The sequence below is a fragment of the Mandrillus leucophaeus genome, unplaced genomic scaffold, assembly GCF_000951045.1.
Source record: "Mandrillus leucophaeus isolate KB7577 unplaced genomic scaffold, Mleu.le_1.0 Scaffold182, whole genome shotgun sequence".
NCBI classification, from domain to species: domain Eukaryota; kingdom Metazoa; phylum Chordata; class Mammalia; order Primates; family Cercopithecidae; genus Mandrillus; species Mandrillus leucophaeus.
The window spans coordinates 1,582,358-1,599,723 of record NW_012101832.1 but is presented as its reverse complement, the minus strand read 5'-3'; the positions used below and the strand labels follow the sequence as shown (position 1 = coordinate 1,599,723).

Sequence of the window (17,366 nt, the reverse complement as noted above, 5' to 3'; positions counted from 1 at the left end):
CTCGTGATCCGCCTGCCTCGGCCTCCCAAAGTGCTGGGATTACAGGCGTGAGCCACTGCACCCGCCCTTTTTACTATACACTTTTTATATTAAATGATGAGAAATCAAAGCCCCCAAATGGTTCCAACTTAAAGTCTACCCTCAAATCCAACAGATTAATTTTTGTAAATTTCAACCCACAGCCACACCATCATCCTAGCCCTGCTGTCCTCAGAACCTTCCTTTTCCATCTCCAAGATCACCACCATGCTGACCTAAAGAGACATCCCCCTGAAATGCATTATATACCAGCCATACATAGAATGCCCATGACATAAAATTTTTTACTAAGTTATTTTCCTGGCATCAGGAATCTGACTTAAGAGGGACTTTTCAGTGTCAACTGTTTCATAATACAGCAGAATCAGAATATCTGTGATGTTTCCAAAAGGAGTAAAAGCAGCACGAAGAAATGTCCTCCACCCCCTCTGCAGACACCAAGAGCATTCTGAATCAATGTCTCCACACGTCTGGTGCAGTTGCTCCAACACCTTGTCAACATGAGCACAGGGAGGACAGAAAGGGAGGGGTCCCAATACTCTTCTGGGTATAACAAAACCACTTGTGAGGTACACTCGTCTCCCTCTTCTGACCTACATTTTGCCCCGGTTTATGGCGACAATTTCCTGAACGGGATCGCCGCCTTTTTGTCTCCTCCATTATCCCAAAAAAATACAAATACGACTACATTACTCTTCTGGTTGGTATTCTTCAAAAGCAATCCAATGGCCAAGGGAGAAAAATCCACATTTCTTAGTATGGTATAGACTAAGTATGGCCAGACTCTGGGTTTTGGCTCTCGTTGCTTGTCTCCATTCAGGCAACAGCCTGGCTCCCAACTTGGCTGCTTGGTTAACTTTGCATCTTTCAAACTCATCTCTGGACTCAGAGCATCCCGAAAGTTTACCCTCACCTCTCCGGATGGGGTGGTCATTCCCGTCTGGTTTCAACATCACCGTCCATCACACAATCGCATCACAGCATTCACCAACCCGTGCAGTGAGGCTGTTTTCGTAATTTCCCAGCTATTCTGGGACCTCCTTCCTCTAATGGGCCAGAGCTGTGGAGTTTGTGGAACGAATGGGTGCCACAGTTTGGAATAAGGGCTGAGGTCACGGTAGCAGATCGCAACCACCACTCTAGGTGCAGGGTCAGGAGTAGGGAAAAGGGATCTGGGCTGCGCTACCCGGCACCACTCACAAATCGACAGCGTGAAGCAGCACAGACCTGGCCCAGGATGCGTAGGGCCATGGATCTGCACCCTGCCCTACTCTGTCCACTCTGCCCACCCCCAGCTCAATCTTTGCACTGCCCACGAGGACCATGCCTCGCTCCACACCAGCATACCCTTTGAGGACCGTCTCGGCGGCCGCCATCTTGCTTCCAGTGCTTCCGCCGGAAGCCCGTACTGTGCCCCGCCCCATCCGGCACCAGATTAAGGAAAGAAGGGGCCGTCAGGAAACAAGGACATCTCCTTTAGATCTGTTAAGGTGACACCAGATCTTAAGGAGCCTGCCAAGAGGGATGAGCATTCTAAGGACTGCCTGGATGGGGCACTAAGCAAGCATCAAGCAAGCTCCAGGAGGGAAAGCAAGCAAGGCTGGAGCCACAGGGAAAGCAGGCTGCAAAGGGATGTGATCTTGGCCTTTAGGATGTCACTACTGTCACTTTGAGCATCAAAGAAACCACAAGCACTGAGGACTTCAGCACAATTTGCTGTAGTCACAGACCTCCCAAACATTTTCCCCCTGCTAGGGGAACCTTGGTTGCATCTGGGCAACTGGATCTGCTGACTCAAATGCAGCATAAACTGACTGCAGGAGATAAGGGACAGGACAAACCCCACCCAACAGAGTTCAGGAATGGAAAGACGGGGCTCAACTAACCAGCTGGTATCTGCAGATCTCACCAACCCCACTCTGCTCCAAATTTTCCTGGGCCCGACCCACGGTCTGCTCTGACCACATCAGATCTCTGTTCCCTGTAAGTTAAGTGGGGCTAATACAACAATCATAACAGAACGCTGTGAGACAGGATCATATTTAACAGTTCTGTATATCTTGTTAACCTTTGTCAGCTTCAAGTCAAGAAAGAATAAACTATCATTGGAACCAATTCACATCCTAAAGTTACTTCCAGTGAAAACTGGAATTCATAGAGTAAAACTGTGGTCAGAGACAGAGGCAGTTTTATGGAGTTTTTTTTCTTTATTGAGAAACGTAAGACTTGGGTACATCAAATAAAACCAGTTTCTGGGGGAAAAATCAAAACCCACAATAGAAAAAAAAAAAAAAAGTTAACACTGTCTGGGCCACAGCAGAACCCAGAGAACATATTCGTATAATTGAAAAATTCTAGGTGTTTCATAATTGACCTTTTGATACAAAATGACCTATTAAATTTGCAATTTGTAATCGTTGGTGTTGAGGTCCATAGGACAAGCTAGAAGTCTTCAAACCTTGAGCTGAATTCCGTAAGGGGTTATTTGGCTTTTGAATCCTGTAAAGAAAAGCACCAACACAAATAAATGCATAATCAAATAATTTAGATTCATTAACATCTAGTGGATAAAGGAAGGTATTCTAGAAGAGAAATTTCTCAACCTCAGCACTATTGACACTTCGGGCATTCTGTTGGTTCTGTCCTCCTGTGTACTGTACGATGTTTAGCAGCATCTCTGGTCTTTACCACTAGACGACAAGGCTCCTGAGGCCCTTGACAAGAGGGTCATGACTATGCCAAGTCAACCCTCCCAACACACCAGCTCACCAGCTCTGGTTCTTACCACGTGCTTTCTCCTTAGCTCATTTTACTCTCTTCTTTCCCTATCTGGAGACACCTACCACCATCAACCAGTATTAGTTAACCTTTATTCACTCAAGCCCCTGCAGACAAAGTCCACAGTCCTTATAAGAAGTCACCTGCAACATACTCCATGTAACTACTTATTGTATTCCCAGAGCTAAGCAGTGAGCATCTATACAACCTCAGGTCAAACCACGAAGACAATGCTCATAGGAACAAAAATGAAAAGAGCCACACATACGGTTTTTCCTTGTCTAAGAGGTAGCAGCAGCAACAGCGCCCACCTTCTGGGCAGCTTCTTTCTTGGCATGATGAGCCTGTAGAACTGCTACAGCTTCATCTACCTGCAAGAAATCTTCAGGTGGTCAGTGAATCTAGGAGAGCTACTCCACCCCTCCCTAGTGCCCAGACTTAGTAGTGGACCAAAGCCAACCGTACAGATGATCCCTAGGCTTCTGGTGCTAACTACTTTCCCAAATACCCACAGCAGCCTCCAGTCACAGTCAAGGCATGACGAGAAGGGTCCTGGGGGCAGCAGACCCCACTCTCTGCTGCACCTGGGTGTCCAAGTTTGCCCCCAATCTTCCCAAGCTGAGAGCTGAAGCTGCAGGGTCTGCGACCCAGCTCACCTTGGAGCGGAGAGACTCGGGGGACTCTAACATGTGCAGCAGCTCAGAGTTGTCGATCTCCAGCAGCATTCCCGTGATCTTCCCAGCCAAGTTTGAATGCATTGTTTGGATGAGTGGGAACAAGCGTTCTCCTATGGGGAGGGTAGTTAATAAAAAACCAAATCAAATCCCAGTAAACAATGGACACTGGTGTCCTAGTTGGCACCAGGCTCTGGGCCTCTCTTCTTCTGCAAGGAAGTGGGTCACTCACCCAGCATCTGCTTCTGTTCCTGGGGGGGTGCTGCAGCCAGCATGGAGGCAGTCAGTGGCTCCTGCCCCTGCACATGGACCGCAGGCTGGGGTGCCTGGGAACCAGGAAAGACAGTGGGTTAGCACCGAGGAAAGGACAGCACTTGATGGTGGTTGAGCGCCTGTTCAGTATCTGAACATCTGACTATGTGAAAGAGGAGAGGAGGTGGTGGGCCTTGCTCTAAAGGAACTAATTTCAGTCCTTGAAGGATTGAGGGATGTGGTGAGGAACAGAGGAGTATGGACATAAACACAACCAATTACAATGAAAATGGAATGCTATCAGAAAGCGAAGTGAAAGGTAAATAATAAAACAAACTTATAGCACTAGGCAAGCATTTTCTGACATTTCCTTAATGCACCCACAGTTACTCAAGAATGAAAAGCCTTGTTATAAATAAGGGTAAAGTGAACACTTGTATATAAGCTTTTCCTGAAAATTACTCTTTTCCTTTAGGGTAAATCTCAGTGCAGACTGGATCAAAGGGTGTAAATATCAACACATTTATAATTACATTCCACATCACCGTAACTGTACCAAATGTTCTTGTATCAAATGCTAAAAACTGTCAACATGCAATGTCAATGCTAGTCAAAGCCTTGCAAAGAAAAGGTATTTTACATAGCATCAAGTTCTAAGAAATCCCCAACTCAGAGAGTATGAGACAGGACAGTTAAAGAGTAATCTACTAAGCAGCTTATGGGCCTGAAGGCTTAGGGTGATACCTCCATGGCAAATTGCTATTAAGCTCTGAAACAAACTAGTTGCATCTAGAGCACAGGTCTAGAGACTGCAAGTTACCGCTTAGAAAATCTAAGCTCTAGGTTCAACCCCTTCCCCTCCTACACACACTTTACATCTTTGAAGCTGAACATCCGATCTGTAAGTTGAAGTTATTTCCTGCCTTAATGTACCAATCATCTTGCAGAGCAGCCAAGGATCCAATAGGTCACTGGATGTGGAAGTGACCTGGAGGCTCAAAGAGCTGAGTGAGCACATTATTCCGCACAAAGAGAGCAGGAAGCACTGGCTGCCCCTTGTGAGGCATTTCTGAGTGAACTGGCATCAGGCAGAGCACTTTTAAGCCCCTTCTCTCCCACTAGTGAGCCCCTAAAGGGCAGGGACAATGAATCAGAACATAGCGTCATAACACAGAGCAGGCATTTAATACCTGTTGAAGGAATCAAAGCAAAGCTTCTTTTACATCAAGTGGAAATGGGGGAAATCCTTTTAAGCATTCTGTCTGGTGGACCTCACCTGCAGAGGCTGTATGGCAGGATGAGGGCTGCGGACACTGGAGGCGTATTTGTAGGGGGCAACAGCACGGGGAGCAGCAGCGGCAACAGCAGCGCGTGGCGCTAAGTTCTGCACAGCTGTGGGAACGCCTTAGGGAAAGAACAAATACAATTAAAGCCCATCAGTCTGGGCAAAGACCCGTCAAATCCCATCTTTCCCCCTTCTGTGTGCATCCAATACCACCTCCAGACTGGCAGCTGTCAGTCAGCCCTTGCTGGGCGGCACCAGCCCCACCAAAGTCCATAGCCAAGCGGTCCGGGCACTCAGACCCTACAACAGACCAGCAAATGCACATCAGTGTTGGCAGCAGATGTCCAACTGGCCACGTCCCACGGAAGGAGAAATTTCAAAGCACGTTTACGCAACACATTGCACAGGGGGCCACTACTACTTTCGAGGATGAGCCAAAAGATAACATACAACTCTTTCCACGTCTTGGAATACAGGACATATTCTGTACGAGCTGTTTCCTCGTATTCCTCACCCCACCCAAAAGAACAGGCTGCCTCTGTAGTCATCCAGCTAGCAAACTTCTACAACTAACTTTTTCACATGAGTCACCGATGAGCAAAGAATGTTAAAAGCAACTGACACACCTAGAACTCATATTTCTCTACTCTTGAAGTGGCCACCTAAGCATACAGCTAAGATTACAGAACCAGGACTCAATAAGAGCCCAACAAACTGACCAACCCAGGGCAGAGCCTAGTCATCCTGACTCCCTCCTCCCCGGGCCACACTTCTAAAGGCCAGTTTGCTCACCGACTCTCTGAGTGGTAGTAGGGAGGCCACGAGAGGCCGGAGCATTACCAGTTGGAGCCAGATGGCGAAGAGTTGGACGAGGCCCAGACTGGCGTATAGCACTTGGCATTCCTTGGAAGCCTGGTGAAGAGAAAAAATTGCACATCACTGAGAAGTGATGTGGACCAGAACCTAGGCTATGCCTCAAAGCAGGGAAGCAGAAAAGGCAGGGGAGACCAGGATAGGTGTATCCTAGGCCGTCAAATCACTGTTCCCCAACCACCTACCTTGAGGTCTCCCACCTTGCTGCCAGCGTGGATTAGGCCTCATCTGCGCTAACTGGTTAGGTGTATAATATGGAGGCCTTCCCTGAGCCTGTAAGACAGAAGAATACCCAAACACCCTCTTAAGGACTGAACCACCCTAGAGAAGTATCTCATCTCATCTCACTAACCAGGACCTAAGCTAATTATTTAAATGTTCTTTCTATTCAAAAGCTGAGGGGTCAGCTAATGGGGACTGTTTTACTCTACCACTGCCACTGTGGGTGTGTGTGTATGTGACCATGGGTAAGTCCTTCATTTTCACTTGAAGGTTCCATACTCTGACATTCTAGAACTCTAATAACGAAAGATCCCTCTCCCCAACCACTGCAGAATACTGCCAGCAGGCAGGTTTCCAAGAGCTGTGACCAAACAGCACACCCACCTGTGGGACTGCTGGCACGAAGTAGCCACCCGCCGCAGGCTGGAACTGATTTAAGATGGCATTGGCAGGAAGTGCTCTCATTCCAGCCACTCGTTGCATATACTGGTTGGTCAGGTGAGCCTTTCTCTCTTCCTTCCTCTGGGCCAGGGCAACATATAGTGGCTTGGAGCCCACGATGCGTCCATTCATCTCAGTGACTGCTTTGGTTGCCTCTTCAGGAGATGAGAAGCAGACGAAGCCAAACCCTTTGCTTCTTCCATCCTCCAGCATTACCTACAAAATGAGACCAGCTACTTAAAAAATAAGGTGTCCTTGGCTGGGTGTGGTGGCTCGTACCTGTAATCCCAGCACTTTGGAAGGCCGAGGTGGGAGGGCTGCTTGAGCTCAGGAGGTTGAGACCAGCTTGAGCAACGTAGTGAGACCTCATCTCAAAAAAACAAAGGTCCAAGTGTAGTGGCTCATGCCTGTAATCCCAGCACTTTGGGAGGCTGAGGTGGGTGGATCACAAAGTCAGGCGTTCAAGACCAGCCTGAACAACATGGTGAAACCCCGTCTCTACTAAAAATACAAAAATTAGCCGGGCATGGTGGCACACACCTGTAATCCCAGCTACTCAAGAGGGTGAGGCAGGAGAACTGCTTGAACCCGGGAGGCAGAGGTTGCAGTGAGCTGAGATCACGCCACTGCACTCCAGTCTGGGCGACAGAGCGAGACTCCATCTCAGAAACAAAACAAAACAAAAAACCCAACCAACCAACCAACCAAACAAACCAAAACAAACCCACAAATAGGAAAAAAAAGATGTCCCTGGGTGGGAAGGGAACTATTCAGAAGAACCAGAAAGCCTGGGTTATGCTGCAGTCACTGAGCCTAGGTCAGGGGTTCAAAACTGGCATAGGATTTACCCCAGACCAACTAAGTCACAACCTCTAAGGCATTTTCTTTAAGTCCCCAGGTGATGCTAAAGTTCCGAAACACTATGATATGGCTAATGGTAAAACCAGGAACTCAAAGATGTTTCCTGATACCTGGTGGATAGCTACCCCTGGGTAACCACAAAACATCTCGAGGGTAGTGTTGAGCAATTTGTTTTCCAATCTCATCTGCTCCAAGACCTCGGTGGACAAACCTCTTAATAAGTTCTTAGCAACATCAGGATAACACTTTAGGAATACCACATGTGGACAGGAGTCATAAAATGTTCAGGTAATCAATGACTACCACCATTAATTCAACGAGATGGCCAGCTTAGAGATAGGTGCCTACATCCTAGTCTTACTTGCCCTCCTGAGGCTCAATTTCCATGAAATACCCCAAACAGCTGCAAAACCACAGGTCTACTGGTTCAGGCAGTCTTCTTCCACATTAAGTTCATCATTCACAAATTGCATTTTTCCTTATTTGAAAAGGTTATTCACTGTCTTCTCTGGTGTGACTGTCATTGTTTTATGTCTTAGTTAATGGCCCAGAGAGCCTCCTGAAGTGGAGAATAGGGACGTAAAGATGTGCATCACTCCATAACTCTCTACCAATTAGGTAGGCCAGTATGTATGTGAAAAAAAATGCCACACCATCATCTTGAAAATGGTGACAATTCAAGGTATGGCTCTTTTGCTCTCTTAACAAAGTGCAACTTGACTACTAGGCAGATAAGCAAGGAGAGAAGATCATTCCTTACACTGATGGGGTCCAATCAAGGGGGTCATAGCAAAAAGGAAAGGGTAAGAACTGGGCAAACCCACACTTGGCCTCTGGCCAACTCCCTACTACAACTAATAACATTGCTTTCCACATTCCCAGGTTGGGAGCAAATTCCCCTAAGAGCCAGGGCAGGGCCACTATGCCTTTAGAACAGCCCACATGGCTTCCCTTCTCATCAACTAAAGGATTTTGTGGCATCTGGTACACCTCTGTTTAGCAAGACCGGAGTCTGCATCAGGCCATAACCCAAAATGTTCAGATGCCACCAGCTTCCATCCTGCTCCCAAAGTGCTAAGGACAAACAGTACACCATCCCCATGTAGTCAGCAATCTCTTGTTCAAGGACTAAAATTCCTTATCTTTAAAATGAGGTTCCTACTTATCCTGCTAACTTAGTTGATGTGATTATCAAAGAAAATCAAGCAAATGATGCACACTACGAAACACGGAAAAACCTTCCGCTCCCCTTTCCTCTCTAAGACCAGGGTAGAAGTTCCCAAGCCCACTCCCAAAATCTTTAAAATACCTTCATTCTCAAGGAGAAAATGTGGCAGAGCTGTAGAGACAGGTCCCAAGACAAATGGAAAATAACCTGTCTGGATTTCCTCTGCTCATTCTGTAGCACCATCTGTCCCCACACCGGCACGAGGCAGCAAGGAATGGGAAAGATTCAGGTGCTCTGGGTTGGCTGGGAGGGGCTGGGCCAAATTCCTCTCCAGACTCCAGTGCTTGGGAAACAGTGTAATGCTAACCTAATGAAATGCCATTCTCCAAAATGTATCCAGAAGTTTTGCTGGAAAAACGTAGTAGCTACTTTCAGAAATGAACATAATTTAAATGCTATTCCTTCAATGGAACAAATGCCAATAAACCTATAATGGAATACTACTGCTTTCAATCTCCAAATCTCAGTATTATAATACCTTAGCACTGGTAATTGATCCAAAAGGAGAAAATTCTTTCCTTAATTTCTCATCATCAATAGTGTCATCCAAGTTCTTAATGTAGAGATTCACTCCCTGAAGGAAAAAGATCACTGTTAATTGCATTTCTGTACCACAAATATTCCCTTAGAAAGTGGTTCCCAAAGGGTAGCTCCCAGACCAGGAGCACCAGCATCTTTGGAAACTTGTTAGAAATGGAATTCTCAGCTGGGCACAGTGGCTCATGCCTATAATCCCAGCACTTTGGGGAGGCCGAGGTGGGTCAATCACGGAGTCAGGAGATCGAAACCATCCTTGCTAAAAGGCTGAAACCCTGTTCTCTACAAAAAATACAAAAAATTAGCCAGATGTGGTGGCGGGCGCCTGTAGTCCCAGCTACTCGGGAGGCTGAGGCAGGAGAATGGAGCGAACTTGGGAGGCGGAGCTTGGAGGGAGCCGAGATCGCACCACTGCACTCCAGCCTGGGCAACAGAGCAAGACTCCATCTCAAGAGAAGGAAAAAAAAAGAAAAAAGAAATTATCAGGCCAGACCCCAAACCCAGTGAACCAGAAAAACTCTAGGGCTGGAGTCCAGCTATCTGTTTTAACAAGCTCTGCTGGTGATTCTGATGCAAGCTCAAAGTTGTGAAACTACTGCCCTGAAACTGACAAGGATCATCAGTGCAGTCACCTTTTGTCACCTCTCCCCACAGCTGCTGTGGTGACCACTCACCCCCTACCCCAGCAGGGGTCTTCTTGAAGCCATGCCAAACAAAGGAGGCTCATTTAAGTAAAAGGAATCTACATGGCTAGCAACAGGCTAAGGCTTCCAGAATAGAGAGCTTCTTGATGAATAAACTCATTTCTCTTGTTTCTGGTTCTAAAATAATCACTGTCATATATGTAGTAGGTAAATATCCTTTTAAACCTAATCTTCTTGGGGGAAATGGGAAGAACAGACTCCAAATCCCCAAAAAGAAAGCCTGCTAAACATAAGGGTGTTCTGCAAATATTTCACAGCAAATCCCATTGCTAGGCTGGGCCAAGACCACCTTACCTGATATCGACTAATTCTCTCCTGTTTCAGCTGCTCAAATTTCCGTTTTAACTCTGCCTGCCGTTCTACTTTCTTTTGTGCACGGCCTACAAATATTATTTTACCACTTATTTCTTTTCCATTCATCTCTTCCACAGCCTAGAGAGGAAAAATGTCTTTAAAATAAAGTTGCAGTGATGGGGTCTTATTCCAGAGGTCTAAGTCCCAACAAGTATTCTTTCTACTATAGGACTAAAAACTAAATTCATTCCACCTCTGAAGTCTGTCACACAAATCCAAACTTCCTCATCTGTAAAATGAGGTTAATATTTAAATAGGTTATTGATCCAGATAATATAGAAATAGCACAGGTGTATAAACACAAGTGTGCTGACATGAGCCCAGGGCGATATCATCTTCTGGCTGCCAGTAAATTCTGCAGGTGCTTTTGTGGGTATTTAAGTGATATATCTTGAGGGTCTGGCACAATGCTTTGCCCACAAGTAGCTGCTGTGCTGTTATGAAATCAGCACTCACTGGGCTTTAGTTCTCTCACTTTTGCAGGGGAACAAACATCTGTCCTATTCTTTCAACAACTGACAGCTGAGGTGACAGGTATGTGCCAAGTGCTTTGTGAACACCTACATCATGTTAACATGTGGAACCCAGGAAGATGATCCCAGAGTATAGTAATGGTACATCTACTACTAGATACTCAGACCATCCCAGCTCTAGCTAGGTGCTAGCAAGACTCTGCCCATACTCTGGGGCCACCTCTTACAAGTTTTTCCCAACCTTTGTGGTACACTCACCTTATTGGCATCCTCGTGTTTTTCGTAACTCACAAAGCCAAAGCCTTTGGATTTCCCACTGGGATCTCTCATCACCTTGACACTTAGGGTCTTACCTATTACCAAAGGACAGAACTATTAGTAACACCATCTCAAGCACAGCTCAAGGAGAGAAGGCTTCCCTCTCGAAACTCACTTGAAGCAAACCTCTGGAGCAGTGCCCTCATCTCTTAAGAAAGAAGAGATGGGTCTGGTGGACTGTGAAAGGGGACAAGGACCCTCAACTTACCAAACTGACTGAATAGCTCTTTCAGACTCTCATCATCCACCTCTTCCCCAAAGTTTTTGATATAAACATTGGTGAATTCCTTGGCTTTGGCTCCCAGCTCAGCTTCCCGCTCTTTGCGAGACTTGAATCTGCCCACAAATCTAAAAAGAAACCATGAAAAAAGTAATCACCCAGAGGAATAAAACATGATGTCCAGGGACCCAAAGGAATACAAGTTAAAGGCTGACAGGAGAAGTTAAAACATGAGATCCCCATCCACCACCGAGGAGGCTCAGAGATACCCAAGTCCCCAGCAGAAAGAGAAAAAGGCAGGACTATCCTGTAAGGACCAGCCCCAGGGCTCCTGGCTTAGACCAGGGCTACTCCTACCACATCACACTGCCTTCATGAAGAAACCTGATGGCCATGTTTTTAAAACGTTCATTTCTGTGCAACTATGTAAATGCATAGAAAAGGTCTGGAAGGATACAAACCAAACTGTTAACAGTGGTTAATCCTAGGTATGAGATTGCTGGAGCGAAGGGGCACCCTTTCCTTTAAATTTATTTTGGTACTCTTATACTTAGAAGAAAATTTATCCATACACTGACATTTTTATATTTCTTTTTAGTGGTATCTGTAGATCAATCAACCACTGGGCACACAGACATTATAAACATAACCCATCCTCTGGTATGTTGAATGACACAAAGGATTTTGAATGACACAAAAATATTTTGGCTTGTAATAGCCAAGACTTATTGTCCCTTCTTCTCCCCACATGGCTTTGCTAAGTTCCCCTTCTGCATTCTACAGTAACAACCACACCAAAGCAACAGGTCTATTACGAAGTTTTTCTGCAAAGGGATGGGATTTTTCATTGTCACCAAGTATTACTGTGGAGCCAGCCTTGCATTAGGTCACTGAATCATAAGTCAGAAAATGGAGAACCGCGGGGACAATTTGGCATCAACCACTAGCGAGGGACCCATGGACAGACCTGAGTCACAGGAAAGCCAAGGTCACACTGCTAGTATACAGCTCCTGGTCAGTCCAGGGCCCTCTCCACTCTGCCGCTGGCCAAGACCCCGACTCAGAGTGAGCTTAGAGCTGCCTTCCAGCCAGCCCCAGTTGTTGATGCTCACAAAACCCACAGACAGATGCCTTTAAGGGAGAGGCGGCAGGCAGGCCATGGCTTGGGCAGGAAGCCCACCTTGGCGAGTCAAAAGGGCTGCCACGGCTCAGGCAGGGAGACTCACCAGCCCTGGAGTGGAGAGGTAGGAGCAGGCCACACTTGGGCCGAGAACCAGTAGCCGCCTTGTGTGTGCCAGTTAATACCGAGGTGGGGCCACGGCTGGCTCATGCGATGGTTGTTGCTCCGGACTGGGACACTCACACTTTGCGGTCATTGAGGAGCATGCCATTCATCTTCTCGATGGCCTTGTCGGCAGCCTCTTGGGTCTCGAAGTGGACAAATGCATAACCCTTAGAGCCGTTCTCATCACACACCACCTGTCAAAGACAAGGTGGACCACTTTAGCACCACTGGCCAGCTCCTGAGACATGAGAACCTCAGGGTATCTTGTGCCTGAGAAGGCTTTGGCCCATCCATGGCCAAAGGTGGCCAAGTACACCAGTACAATTTTTCTCACACCTAGCACAGCACCAGGTACCTAGTAAGTGTTCCATTTACAAAGGTAGCCACTACTAGGCTTCTTCTATTCCAAATGTTTTCTTTTTATAAAAAACAAAACAAAACAAAAAAACAAAGAAAACACTTAAAATTGGGTGCTGTGGCTCATGCCTGTAATTCCAATGCTTTGGGAGGTCAAAGCAGAAGGATCATTGGAGCCAGGAGCTGGAGGCCAGCCTATGCAATGGAGAGAGACCCTGTCTCTACAAAAAATAAAAAGATTAACTGAATGTGGTAGCACATGCCTGTAGTCCCAGCTACTTGGGAGGCTGAGGTGGGAGGATGGCTTGTGCCCAGGAGATCGAAGCTACAATGAGCTGTTACTACACCACTGCACTCCACCCTGGGTGACAGACAGAGCAAGACCCTGTCCCTTTAAAACACAACAACAACACATTTTAAGAGATCTGGGTGCAAACCACAGTGCTGCAAAAGACAAAACATTTTCCAAGGCCACAACAGATTTTCAGTGCAGTATGGCGTTAAACACCTACACCACCACTGTTTAAGTTTTAAAGTGCTCAGCATAAAACAGATACATAGAAGGAACAGAGTGAATTTATGCTTCTAACGTGATTAAGTTCCCTGAAGACTAGAGACACTTCTCTGGTCCTCTCCTTTTCCCCATCCCAAAAGAAAAACCTGGGGCTTTCCAAAGCTAAAGAACAGGAAAGATATTTCAGGCTGAGGAAAGAACAAGGGTATGAAAACGTGTGCTGGTTACACTGGGTGTGGCCCTGAGACTACCCATGGGAACTTTTAGAATTCCATGTCCAGCATTTTGAAAATTCCTGTATCCTGATGCCAAGGTAGTTTTCCATTTGGTATTTATCTTGTTTTTGAGAATCAATTATTCTGCCAAAATCATTTAATCAGTGTTTACCTTGCAGGATAGAATGTTTCCAAAAGCAGAAAAAGTATCATAAAGTGCCTTGTTATCTATAGATTTGTCCAGGTTCTTGATGAAGACATTTCCCACACCAGATTTTCTCAAAGAGGGATCCCTCTGAGACCACATGATGCGGATTGGCTTTCCCTTAATCACATCAAAGTTCATGGTGTCCAAAGCCCGCTCAGCTGTAAGAGAGAAACACATTTCAATAAGGAGAGAAAACATCAGCTCCCACAGGCCAACATCCTAAGAACAGATTACTCCAGGACTTTTCAAGGTAATCACTCTTGATAAAAGGCAACTCTATTAAAATAAAAGGGCATCAGATTCCTCCAGCCTGCATTGTTAGTAAGGGTAGAATAAGTTCCAGCTAATGACTCTACTTCATGACAGAAGTCTAAACGCCCTTCTGGGTCTGTGCCCTTGTTGGATAAAGGGGCCATAAGTAAAGATAATCTAAATGGCCTTAATGACACCAAGATCCAATGATAATACCTCACATTTGACTAAGCTTTACCATTTGGAAGACTTTGCAGACTGCCACCCACCATGACTCAGGTGGGACAGCTGAAATTATACATTTTACAAAATGAACAAACTTATGTTTAGGGTGACTAAGCTGTGCAGCTAGCTAGTGATTAGGAAACTAATACTAGATTATCTGATTTATTTTTCAGTGAGGTATTGCATCAAAGTTATCAAGTCATTTAGTCTGCAATCCATCCACGGAGACAAGCAACTAAACGTATGAGCAAATGATCTGGGGAAAAAAAAAAAAAAAAGGTGCTATCCCTGAATTCAGAATTCAGTCCAATTTCTTTTATTTTCAGTTTCTGAGAATAAAAATCCAATCACCAAAATGGATACAACTGATCACACATGGAAAAGTTCTCTGTACTATCACAACAAGGATTAAACCACCATACCTTCTGCCTAAGCAGACAGCACGCAGATGGTAGGCCCGGCACCTACCTTTTGAAGCCTTAATCGAAGTTCTGTAGAATTCTAGGACTTCAGCTACCCTGGGTGCCCAACCAACTTCCCCATCCAGTGCCTTGGAAAGCTTCTGTAGCTTCCCAACTAAGTCCATATGTGCACCAGAGACAATTTAAAGAACCAAAAGCTAGGCCGGGCATGGTGGCTCACTCCTGTAATCCCAGCACTTTGGGAGGCTGAAACAGGTGGATCACCTGAGGTCAGGAGTTCGAGATCAGCCTGACCAACATGGTGAAACCCCATCTCTACTAAAAATACAAAATTGGCTGGGTGTGTGGTGGGCGCCTGTAATCCCAGCTACTCAGGAGGCTGAGGCAGGAAAATCGTTTGAACCCGGAAGTCAGAGGTTGCAGTGAGCTGAGATCGCGCCATTGCACTCCAGCCTGGGCAACAAGAGCGAAAACAAACAACAACAAAAAGAACCAGAAGCTAAAATACACCACCACCTGCCAGCCAAAACACTTCTCATCACTAATCGCAACAAGGATCCCCAGATCCGGTGGCCACTTTTCCTTAAGGCTGTGACGACATCTCCTATCGGTGACATTACCCAGAACCACCTCCATGAGGGGATTTAGACAGGGTCAGAGCAGTGGAATCTGCTCCTTGCCTCAAGGCAACATCTCACTTAAGAGGGGGGACAAAATTCCCCAACTCTGACGCTCCACAAGCTCAACTGTTTCTTTAACCAGGAGAATTTATTTTCACTCATTATTTCCAACAAACTTCCCCACCCCCTTCAGAAGGTGGGCTCATCTGTATGGGGGGCAGTTGGGAAAAGGGGAGATGACAAGACAGATCCAAGTCAGGAACAGTCCAGGAAAGGAGGAGTTTGCTTGTGATGGCTATCAGAGATAGATAGCTGGGATCGCAAACTATTTCATTAATTAGCAGTAAAGGAGCCCATTTCAACACAGCTCCTCGTCTATTTCCAGACAGCACTGCACAAGGCAAGCCGGCTTAGTCTGACAAATCTGGCTGCACTTATTTATAGCAGGGAGAAGTCCTGCAGAAGTATGTGTTGGCAGACACACTGACCAATGGCTTCTGCTATCTCTAAGTGACATGACTTTTGTTCAAAAGTCAAGAAGGCAGACAACAGCTAATGTGGTACATTATCCCTTAAAAAGACCACACTCAGCTACCTTCTTTGCGCTCCTATAGCCATAGACAGAACTCAGCTTGGAGCATACTGGGTTGACGGTAGCAATACCTAGGTTCCCCTTAACATGTCCAATTCTCTGGTCTCAGCTGCAACCTGGGCAAGTAGTAACTCTGGGCCTCAGACAGAAAACAAAGTGGGGACCTCAAAACTAGCGACCTGGAGATCCTTTGCCATAGCATGGCTTGTTTCTCCCAGTAATGATCTCTGCAGTTGTTCCCTTCTAATCTGGAGTCACGTGCAGCCTCTGATCAGATTTCCTTTGGCCTCACTCCTGCCACGCCTGCAACATACCTCTCTCCATGCTAAGGCCACAATCTGAGGTGGCAGAGCACTGTGCTGGGAGTCCCAACTTGGTTTCCAACTTTTTGCATTCCTTTTCCTTCTCAGGAGTCCCATTTTCTTCAGATTAAATGAAGTAAAAGGGCTCTGACGAGTGCAAACCACTGTTACAGCTGAGGTGACAAATGCCACCAGATTTTCAAGTGACGCTTCCCCAAACTACCTCCACAACACTCTTTACAGCACAGAGCCTGGATACCATTTGTCCAGCGCAAAGCACTTCTCCACTCCAGTGGCAAACACACAGACTAAGGAGCTGGCCTGGCACACGCAGCTCCTGTGACACTAACCTAAATCTCTGCTAGTTTAACGCACAGAAACCTTCCCCCTGCTTCCTGCCTGCCCTGACCCATCCTTTATCAGCACAACATCAGGTAGTCAAGGTTAGTAAAGGTGGCAGAGCGGGCAAGAGCTCTACAATGTAGAACTTTTGCGGGGAATTGTGTTTCAAACGTCCCTCCTTTTCGGCCAGCCTGTGAAGGGCACAAGCAAGGGTCTGTAACAGCCCAGCCCCACTGACAAGGACCACACACAGTGGAATGCCAGTGGCTTCACTCTAATCCTGTTTTACAGTTTCCTTGGTTTCCAACCCCACTACCAGCAACACCAGTAAGTAGCCCAAGGTCACCCAGTTAGCAAGTGGTAGAAACAAGATTGAAACTCGAGTCATCTGATGCCAGGTCTGCGTTCTCAATCTCTGCACCCTGCTCCAAGCTTCGGTGGCAACATGCTGTCGTGATGCTGCCCTCCTTGGCAGGAGGGCCCTGCCAGAAGACGACTCCCGGGGTCCGCCGGGCTCCCACGCACGTGTGGGCACAGCTTCTACTCACCGTCGGCCGGCTGCTGGAAGTTGACGTAGGCATAGCCCAGGGAGCGGCGGGTGATCATATCGCGGCAGACCCGGATGGACAGCACAGGCCCCGCGGGGCTGAACTTTTCGTACAGCATGGCCTCGGTGACGTCCGAGTGCAGGTCGCCCACGTACAGGGAGGCCATGGGGTAGCTGCTGGCCGCAGCGTTCATCTCCCCGCCCCCCACCACCCCGAGCCCCGCCA

General features: G+C 46.8%; 1 protein-coding gene across 4 annotated transcripts; it reads right to left on the bottom strand.

The window, feature by feature from the left end:
* Positions 1-2,226: 2,226 nt before the first annotated feature.
* Positions 2,227-17,360, bottom strand: PABPC4 (poly(A) binding protein, cytoplasmic 4 (inducible form)). 4 transcript variants are annotated; one of them, XM_011977678.1, is made up of 16 exons: positions 17,142-17,360; positions 13,803-13,996; positions 12,623-12,738; positions 11,248-11,387; positions 10,980-11,074; positions 10,189-10,326; positions 9,132-9,227; positions 6,508-6,780; positions 6,087-6,174; positions 5,821-5,940; positions 5,242-5,328; positions 5,020-5,147; positions 3,724-3,817; positions 3,474-3,604; positions 3,086-3,188; positions 2,227-2,538 (listed from the first exon to the last, which is right to left on the bottom strand). In XM_011977678.1, exons 1-15 carry the CDS (start codon positions 17,332-17,334, stop codon positions 3,099-3,101), a joined length of 1,983 nt encoding a protein of 660 aa, XP_011833068.1. In that variant the 5' UTR covers positions 17,335-17,360; the 3' UTR covers positions 2,227-2,538; positions 3,086-3,098. The 4 variants fall into 4 exon arrangements, with proteins under 4 accessions (XP_011833068.1, XP_011833069.1, XP_011833070.1 ...); XM_011977679.1 differs by having other exon boundaries at positions 3,129-3,188; XM_011977680.1 differs by having other exon boundaries at positions 5,869-5,940.
* Positions 17,361-17,366: the final 6 nt, after the last annotated feature.

Coding starts and splice junctions, on each gene's coding strand:
- PABPC4 (XM_011977678.1), bottom strand. CDS start 17,334: ATGAACGCTGCGGCCAGCAGCTACCCCATGGCCTCCCTGTACGTGGGC. Junction 12,739..13,802: donor GAAACATTCTATCCTGCAAG/GTAAACACTGAT, acceptor TGTCTTTGACAG/GTGGTGTGTGATGAGAACGG. Junction 5,329..5,820: donor TACTACCACTCAGAGAGTCG/GTGAGCAAACTG, acceptor GGTCTGTTGTAG/GGTCTGAGTGCCCGGACCGC.